Genomic DNA, 9,125 nt, shown 5'->3' on the forward strand with positions numbered 1-9,125 from the left:
GAACGATATCCCATCACTATCACACAAGTGCTAAAGCTGAACTACTCCTGATAAGTATTAGTCTCGTACTGATAGTCTTCACCGACGTAGTCACCATAACTAATATTGTATGAGTCATCAACTTGGTCTTCATAATACTGACCATCATAATCAACAGTAGTATTATTACTTGCAGGAAAGTCTAACAAAAAATGTTGCAAAAAAAGGAGTGAGTTCAAAAGAACTCAGCAAAGCAGTTCAATCCATAATAACGTAATAACACATGGAAGCAAATCATACAGAATGCAAAATGATATGAAACAGACAATGCGGATATGCTTATAACTCTATGTATGCTGGTCTCCATTGGCAGACATGCATTAAGATAGAACACCATACTCCTCTAGGTAGTCTCAATCACTCTTCCCTCACGGCTATGATGCACGTCTATTGGGTTCTCCACGGTAATTGGGTCAAAGCATCCATCCCGGACATTCCATGGTTGGGCTTTAGGTCAACACTCTCTCACGCCTCCATTGGTATGAGTACTGGCACGTGTCAAGGCTAAGCTTAGCCAAATGCAAGTCTTCTACTTAGTTATATCAACTTAGATCCAGATACTTCCATTCCTCCCATCCCGGGATCCTTTCCAGTATCCTTCTCCCTAGAGTCAGCGTATCTTTATGGAATCCACCAAGTCGGACTACGTGCTCGTCAACCCTATTGGTCAGTTACATCAAGCTAACAGGTAATTCCCGTTTCCTCTCACGGATCATTTCACCGGTCTTGATTTCAGGGGCCCACATTCCACTTTTGCAACCGTACCAATGAATGGCCTCTCATGCACGAGTATCCGCAATGTGATCCATGTCCTCTCACTGATGTAACTAACTGGTATCCAAAGGGCCCACAAATCCCCATTGCTACCACGGGTTGCTCGGTCTCAATTCCCTTCCGATTGAGTCTGATTTAACAAGGACATCCTAGCCAAACACTTCTAGACATGCCTAGGTATGTCAACTAGTAATCGGGAAAAGTGCCAAGGGGTACCATAGGAAAATGTCCCATACCACCTCCACTAGTGTCCAAAAGCAGGAACACCAGAAGGGCATTCTCCAATCCCCAATCACAACCTAATCAGTCATTCACAAGCACAACCGATAATACAACACATAATCATTCATAATTGAAATAACAATTGAATTATAAGAACAAATACTACTGTAGTTGAGAACTACAACAGCAATATAATTATAAGAAACTAATTATAGCAGTGATATGATCATGTAATTCTAAGAAAAATACAAGTAGACATGCATATTAGGTTATTAGGAATCAACCATCCTTACCTTAAGTAATCTTTAAAGGATTCCGTAGAATTAATGAGGAAGAGGTCCATGACTAGCAATTAAAACCTAAGCAAGCATATAATAATGATTAGGAATAAGACCTAGAAAAATAGAAGTCAAACGGAAGCAAACAGAGCAGATTTGAGGCTACTATCTGTGTTGGTTGATTGGTTGGTCTATTGGCCCAGTCGACCAATAAGACAATACGGGGCTGCAAACCCTAATTTGATCATAACTTCTTCGTTTGAAGTCTGATTGGTCCGAAATTCAAAGGGGAGCTTCCTAGAACATAATAGGACTATCTAAGAAGGTCAAAGCATCAAGTCATGGTCAAAAGATAAGTTCTTAACTGAGCCATAAAGATTTAGGGTCTTAACATATACTAACCATAGCTCTCATGGAAAGGCCAGGGAGAATAAAGATTCACCCTAGGGAACATAAAGAATATGAAACCACATCAAGGAAAGCTTTGGGGATGATCCAATAATTAATAAAGGATTAGGGTTCTCAATTGAATATCATCTCATGAAGGTTCCCCTAGATTGGTCCTCAAAATAACCCAAGGTAGGTTCACAGAGGGTAAGGGAAACATAGGTTTAGTAATTCAAAATCAAGAATGGCATTGGGGAGGATCAAAAAATAGGGTTCCCAATTGGATACTCTCTCATGAGGTTTACCCAATTTGGATATTCTCTCATGAGGGTTACCTAAGGGTTTCCTCACAAATTCAACTATTATGGTTTCTCATTTAGGAAAGAAAAGGGATTCACCCAATAATCATGGGGACACAAGGGAAGGTCATGGTAATGGTATGAAACCTTCCCCCAAAATCATAAACTTTGAATGAAAAACAATACAAGAGAGTATTCAAGAATTCAAGTAAAATCAAGAAACAAGAACATCACCATATGGTTCAAGAATATAGAGTGAATGGGGGTTTCCTTTTGGTTCTCCCCAAAAACAACCATCTTTTTTTAAACCCATTTTAAAAGAACTCGAAAGAAAAATTCAAAAAGTGAAAAAGAAATTTTCTTTAGTTCTAAAAATTTTCAAAGAAAAAAAAAAGATGGATTACCAAAAAAGTTCTATTTATAAAAAGAATAATGAAAGACCTTGCACACGTAAATTCAATTCGATTATTTCGATTAAAGGAAGTAAATAAATCGAGTGACGAACAATTGGAAGCTTGATTATTTGATAGATCGGAGAAGCTGGCTGGGACTCTCTGACTCTGGAGAGGAACAATACTCGCTTTGCCTGAGAATGGATCGACAACCGGCCACTGGAGCTTCATCTCCAGTGGCCCAACGTCCACGACAAAATCCTCGTGGTGGGGGGTCAAATGGCAACCCCAGGCCTAAGGGTGGCCGGTCTTGGGCTAGCCTTTTTGCCGGCGGAAGTGTGAAAGAAGGAGCGCATCCACTCTCTTACCGATCGTCTGCGGTGCTGAACGGCGAAGAGGTTGCAGACTGTTGTATGGATGATTATGGTAAGGGTATCAAGCGGTGGAAGACAGCGCTTAAGGGATACATTTTTGGTGCTAAACCTCCTTATAATATTATGAAGAAATATGTTGAGGAGAAGTGGAGTTTTGCAGGTGCTTTTGAGGTTTTTGGGGTCAATGACGGGCTATTCATTTTCAACTTTCAGAGTGTTGACCTTAGCATGCCGGTAATGGAGGAAGGGCCATGGACCATTGGAGCAAAACCCATTGTTCTACGACCATGGTCGACGGAGGTACCGATGGAGAAACAAGAGGAGTCTGTACTGCCGATCTGGGTGCGTTTCTATGGGCTGCGACTGCACTTATGGGAAGATCTCGCTTTGGAGAAGATTGCGAGTGTTCTAGGGACCCCTCTATGTGCTGATCGTCGAACGGCCGCTCGAGAGAGGCTTGCTTTTGCCAAGGTTTGTGTTCTAATCCCGGCCACTAAGGGTTTCCCACCTACAATAAAAGTTCGCACTGCCAACGGCTCAATGGTACACCAACATGTTGAATATGAATGGATGCCTGCAGTGTGTTCTTCATGCCATATCTTTGGTCACCAGGAAGGATCATGCTCAAGAAAGAATGTTGAAAATTCAGCAGCAAGTGAAGTGGAACCAAGACCGCCTAAGGGTATTCAAGGTAGTGAATGGAGGATTGCCGGACGCTGGAGTCGGGGGAGGCGCAACCCTCAAGCAGCTAACACTGCTAATGGTAGTGGGATGGCGTCCATCCGGCGCGATTCACCGCGAGATCCTCGCTCACCGAGAGTGGAAAGTACAAACTTGGGTAGTGACAAGGGTAATGGAGGACAAAATTCTGATTTGGCAGGTTTGCTAAATTTAAATGAGGAAATGCTAATTTGGATTTGCAGAATCCAATCAATGATTATGGGATTCTCTCCTTGGGGCCCAACAATTTGAATAGTCCAACTTTTATGGATTGTCCAATAGTAACAAATCATGCAGTTGATATAAATATCAATAATAGCCATCTAAGCAATATCATTGAAATGGAGATCTTGGAATCTAACCAAGAAAGTTCTAGCTTAACAAGGAAGGAGTTGGAGGTAGAATCAGTGCTACAGAGGAATGAAAGTCATCATATTTTAGAGAGCCAACACTTGGCAGTGGTCCCCATTGAGGTTGCTCATGATCGAATTACTCACTCCTTAGGGAGCTTTGATCCAATCAAGGCATTGGTGGTATACTCGGATGATGTCAACATTGGCCCCACTCCAAATAAAAGACCCAAGGTTCGTGGTACCCGCCCCTCGAATCGGTTTGAACCTCTTTTGGATGATGAGAATCCCGGTGAAAGATGGACGGATGATGTTCATAGTGACACCCTGTCTCGAGTTAGAGAGAGAAGTCCTTCGGGGAGAGAATGGCTACGTAAAACATCAATATTTGTTTCCAATGAATAAAGTGGCTGCTTGGAATGTTCGAGGGTTGACTAACCATGGTAGGAAACGTGCTATCATGGATTGGGCGAAATCTAATACAATATCTATTTTTGGTCTATTGGAGACACATGTGAAGGCTCATAATTTTGATTGGGCGTCTCGACCTTTTCGCAATCATTGGGACTGTATTGGAAATTATGATACCTCCCCAATGGGCAGAATTTGGGTTTTGTGGAATCGTGACAAGGTAGATGTCAAACTAGTGCTATCTTCTTCTCAACTCATGCACACAGAGGTTACTTGTAGACGTACTCAACATAGTTTCTACGCTATGTTCATTTATGGTGCGAGCTTCGATGATGAGCGCAACTCTCTATGGTCTGATATTCACATGTTGGCTTCCTCTATCTCTGTCCCTTGGGTCCTACTAGGTGATTTCAATGCTTTTAAGGATCCATCTGAGAAGGAAGGTGGCATGTATAATAATATTCGGAGATGCCAACCTATGCGAACTTGCCTTGAAGACTGTGATTTAGTTGAGATGCAGCATACAGGGGTTTTTTATACTTGGAGTAATAATAGTTTGGGATTGAACAGAATCTCATCCAAGATTGACGATGTCATCTCCAATCACCATTGGAATTGTGCCTTTCCCTCCTCTTACGTCACATTTCAGAATCGCGGCGTGTCGGATCACTCTCCTATGGTGATCTCATTTGGGCTTGCTCCTGTGATTAGAGGTAAACAATTTTATTTTTGTAATTTTTGGGCTGATCACCCTGATCTTCTTCCCCTGTTTAGACACATGTGGCAGCAGCATGTTGAAGGCTCCCCCTTGTTCTCCTTGATGAAGAGATTACGGTTGCTCAAGGACAATCTCAAGTCCTAGAGTAAGCGAAATTTTTCTAACCTTGATGGTCAGATTGAAGATGCTAGGAATCAGCTCGATGCCCTTCAGTCTCAATTGTGGTCCATTGGGCCTGATGATACATTGGTAATGCAAGAAAAGTTGACTTCCTCCACCCTTGTTAAACTTCTCATCGCTAGGGAATCTGAGCTCAGGCAAAAGGCGCAAGTTACTTGGTTGCAAGAGGGTGATGGTAATATAGAGTTTTTTCATCGCACTCTTAAAAACCGTCGGGCTCGTAATTGGGTATCTTCTATTCAGGACTCTCATGGCAATACCATAACAGATGATGATGGGATCCGAAATGAAGCAAGATGTCATTTTGAAAATGCTTTTAATGGTACAAGACAGATCATTTGTGAGCACTTGGCACCTAGAGCTAACAGAATCCTTTCAAACGAAGACCTGCTGCTCTTGACTACTCCCTTCTCTTTTGAGGAGATCAAGGGGGTTGTCTTCGATGCTGATGAGGATAGTGCTCTGGGTACCGATGGGTTCAACACTGTCTTCTTCAAAAAGTCATGGGACATTACAGGTCAGTCGGTTTGTGTTGCGATCCTTGACTTCTTTACCACCCTCAAGCTACCGGATGAGTTGAAGTTTTCAAGACTCACTTTGATTCCAAAGGGTGAGAGCCAAACCACTTTCAATGAGTTTAGGCCAATAGCTATTAGCAGCCTGGTGTATCGCTTTATTGCCAAACTCCTTGCAAATCGTCTTAAGAAGGTTCTCGACAAAGTGGTGGGTGATAACCAAAATGCTTTTATTGAAGGTCGTCAAATTACTGATAACATTCTTCTTTGCCAAGAGATAGTTCATGATTACCATCTTAACAAGGGGAGTGCTCAGTTCACGGCCAAGATTGACTTAAGGAAGGCGTATGACTCGGTGCAATGGAGTTACCTTTTCACGCTTTTGCATAAATTAAATTTTCCCATCTGCTTCATCAACTGGGTTGTTGCTTGTATCTCAAGATATTACGCAAGTATACGTATCGCAATCAAGTAATAAATGATAAGTACAGAATCGATCCCACGGAGAATTATATCCTTAACTTTCAATGTAAAAGTAAAATTGATTTAAATGAAATTAACAAGGTTGATTGGTGATTAACTAACTAATTAACCAAATGACAGGTAAAGAAAACTAAGGAACTAAAATGTAGATTAAGCAATGGAAGAAACTTAATGAGTGACAAGTGTGTTAGGAGTCAAGTTTCCCTTCCCCTGAATTTTATAACACAAATATTAAAGCAATACTACAACCCCAAGATAAATCAAGAACTTGGAATGAATGGCACTATGGTATTTTCCAATACACATAAGCTAGCATCCTAAGTCAACATCTGCATATTCCTATGAAGAATTGAATTAAGTATGCAATTTAAACCCAATCCAATCAATGGTAATGTGAGGTAATTGGGTATTCCTACCCAACCTACTAATTAACACAACCTAATTAAAGATGATGCTAACTCACACAATTCAACAAACACCTAGACTTCATTAATTTTCCAATTAATGAAATCATAACATTCATTCAAGAAAGATCATTCAAGAACTGAAATTAGTCAATATAACATGCTGAATTCATTAACAATAAAGTGGATTGCAATAAAACTAAAGAACACATGATTAGTTACATATCAAAATTCAGGTTTAGGTACTACTATCATCCCAACACAGCTAAGATTTAGCCCATAACAAAATTCAAATGCATAAAACCAAGTATAGTTGACATGAGACTAGAAAGTAAGAAGATAGAGTTATAAAAACAAGAATAAACTAAGGCTTCCTTGTTTCCACAAGAGCTCCAGCCTTCTCCAGCAAATCAGCAACTCCAGCAGCTCCTTGCTTCCACAAGAGCTCCAGCATTCGTTCTATCTTCCCTCCTCTCAGCCGAGTCTCTATTCCCAACCTTAGCCCAATGTCTCTCCTCTCTCCTCTTTGCCTCTCTTCTCTTTCTTCCATAAATGTCTTCAATCATTAGGTTAGATTATGGCCATAGGATTAGAACTTTCCTCCTGAGATCAAGGGCTGAAAACCATCATGTATTTACAAGAATTTTGTCCACTTAAGTTAGCCCTTTTTGGTCAATTCCATTTGAATTGGATCTGAGAATATTCTGCTCCGTTGTTGTAGCAATGCAGCAACAACTCTACAACAAAGTTAGAGGACAGGTTCTTCTATTATGAATCTTCACCTACATTTTCAAGAGAAAGAGAAACAGTCAAATTCATCCATAAAAAGAAGGGAAATTCATCTAATGGTGACAGTAATGAACTAAACAAAATGCAACATGTTAAGACTAAATAAGACAACACCTAATGAATACTATCACTAAAACAAAGACAAAATACTCCTAAATCAAGCCATCTCAAGTATAAAAGTTATCAATCTTAACTCTATTTCATAGAGTTATCACTATCTCGGTGCGTGGTGAATCCTAGTTATGTGATCTTTCTAAACGGGACCCAATCTGGACGGTTTCATGCTAATCGTGGACTCCGGCAGGGGTGTCCCATGTCTCCTATGTTGTTTAATATAGTCATACAGGTTTTCCTAGATTCCATTTTGGATGCAGCTGCGAGAGGGGATTTCTTATTTCATCCTCATTTTGAGAAAACTCATCTCTCCTCCATTTGCTTTGCGGATGATGTGGTGGTTTTTGGTCAATCTGTTGAACAGAATACAGACACCTTTGACAGGATGTTCATGGATTTCTCAGCTCAATCTGGCTTATCTATAAATAGACATAAGTCGCAGATTTTCTTTTGCAATACGTCAGATGCGTCATCACTCATTTTACTCAGAAATTGGGTTTCTCTTTGGGTACTCTTCCAGTCAAATACTTGGGGATTCCTCTTTCTTCCAAGAGACTTCGTGTCCATGATTTTTCCAAGTTGATTTCTAAGGTGGACAAGCGGATTTCGAGATGGAAACACCGTTCTCTCTCTTATGGTGGCTGTGTAACTCTTATTAAATCAGTGCTGGCAGGGATCGTCTCGTTGTTAAATGTCATTCCTATTCCTAAGGGTGTCATTAATCAATTGGAATCCACTTTTGCTCGATTCTTGTGGAAGGGTGGCTCAAATTCAAGCTACAACAAGGTCTCTTGGCCCTTGATTTGCAAGCCGGTTGATGAAGGAGGGCTTGGTATTCGGAGTCTACACGAATGGAACATAGCGGCCTTAATCCGGTACATTTGGATTCTTGTTGCCAGTAATCACACGTGTTGGGGCACTTATGTGTTGAATCGGTGGTTGGGGAACTCTTCTGTGTGGTCAATGGCGGTGCCTAGAGATGGATCTGCGGTGTTGAAAGCCATCCTAAATACTAGAGACTTGGCCCGTAAGTGCATCCTTTACAGAATTAAGAATGGGCAGGACACTTCTCCGTGGTTTGATCCTTGGTTATCCAATGGCTCTCTAGCCTTACAAAATGATCTAATCGTGGAAGCGTTGGGGAGACGGCAGAGCGATAAGGTTTCTTTGCTACTTGATGCACATGGGCAATGGAGTTATGGTGGCAGGGATTTGAGGATTAATGCTCGTTGGGAGGAGATTGTCTCTACTAGGGTTTTTCCTCGGCAACTGCGAGACTCTCCAACGTGGCTATTAACTTCAAGTGGGAAATACTCTCTCAAGACTGCTTATGAAGTGGTTCATCTGAAGGGAGAGAAGAAGGCTTGGGCTAGGCTCGTTTAGTCACCTGGTGGTCATCAGCGTTTCAGTTTTATTGCTTGGTTAGCCGTTCTGTAGCGTCTTCCAACATTAGACAAGGTAATAGCTTGGGGTGGCTGTGAAAATTCGATCTGTTCCATCTGTAAAAACGCTGATGAGTCTCATGAACATCTGTTCATTGGGTGTGAGTTTTCTACTGCTGTTTGGTCTAAGCTTCTCCAAGTCCACGGGTTTGTTTATACTCGGAGAAACTCTTGGAGTGAGGAAATCGGATGGGTTGTGGAGAGGTTTGCCGGTGATGATTTGGTTAGTCGCAT

General features: G+C 41.3%; 1 protein-coding gene across 1 annotated transcript; it reads left to right on the forward strand.

Annotated features, from left to right (window-relative positions):
• The first annotated feature begins 2,591 nt into the window (after nucleotides 1-2,591).
• LOC149018929 (uncharacterized) lies at nucleotides 2,592-8,832 on the forward strand. The gene is made up of 5 exons (XM_089154015.1): nucleotides 2,592-3,645; nucleotides 3,768-4,154; nucleotides 4,243-4,949; nucleotides 5,142-6,004; nucleotides 7,914-8,832. The coding sequence occupies exons 1-5, from the start codon at nucleotides 2,592-2,594 to the stop codon at nucleotides 8,830-8,832; spliced, it is 3,930 nt and encodes a 1,309-aa protein (XP_089010141.1).
• Nucleotides 8,833-9,125: the final 293 nt, after the last annotated feature.

Source organism: Hakea prostrata, chromosome 4 (genome assembly GCF_041222555.1).
Source record: "Hakea prostrata isolate BN-2017 chromosome 4, UWA_Hpros_2, whole genome shotgun sequence".
Classification (NCBI taxonomy): Eukaryota; Viridiplantae; Streptophyta; class Magnoliopsida; order Proteales; family Proteaceae; genus Hakea; species Hakea prostrata.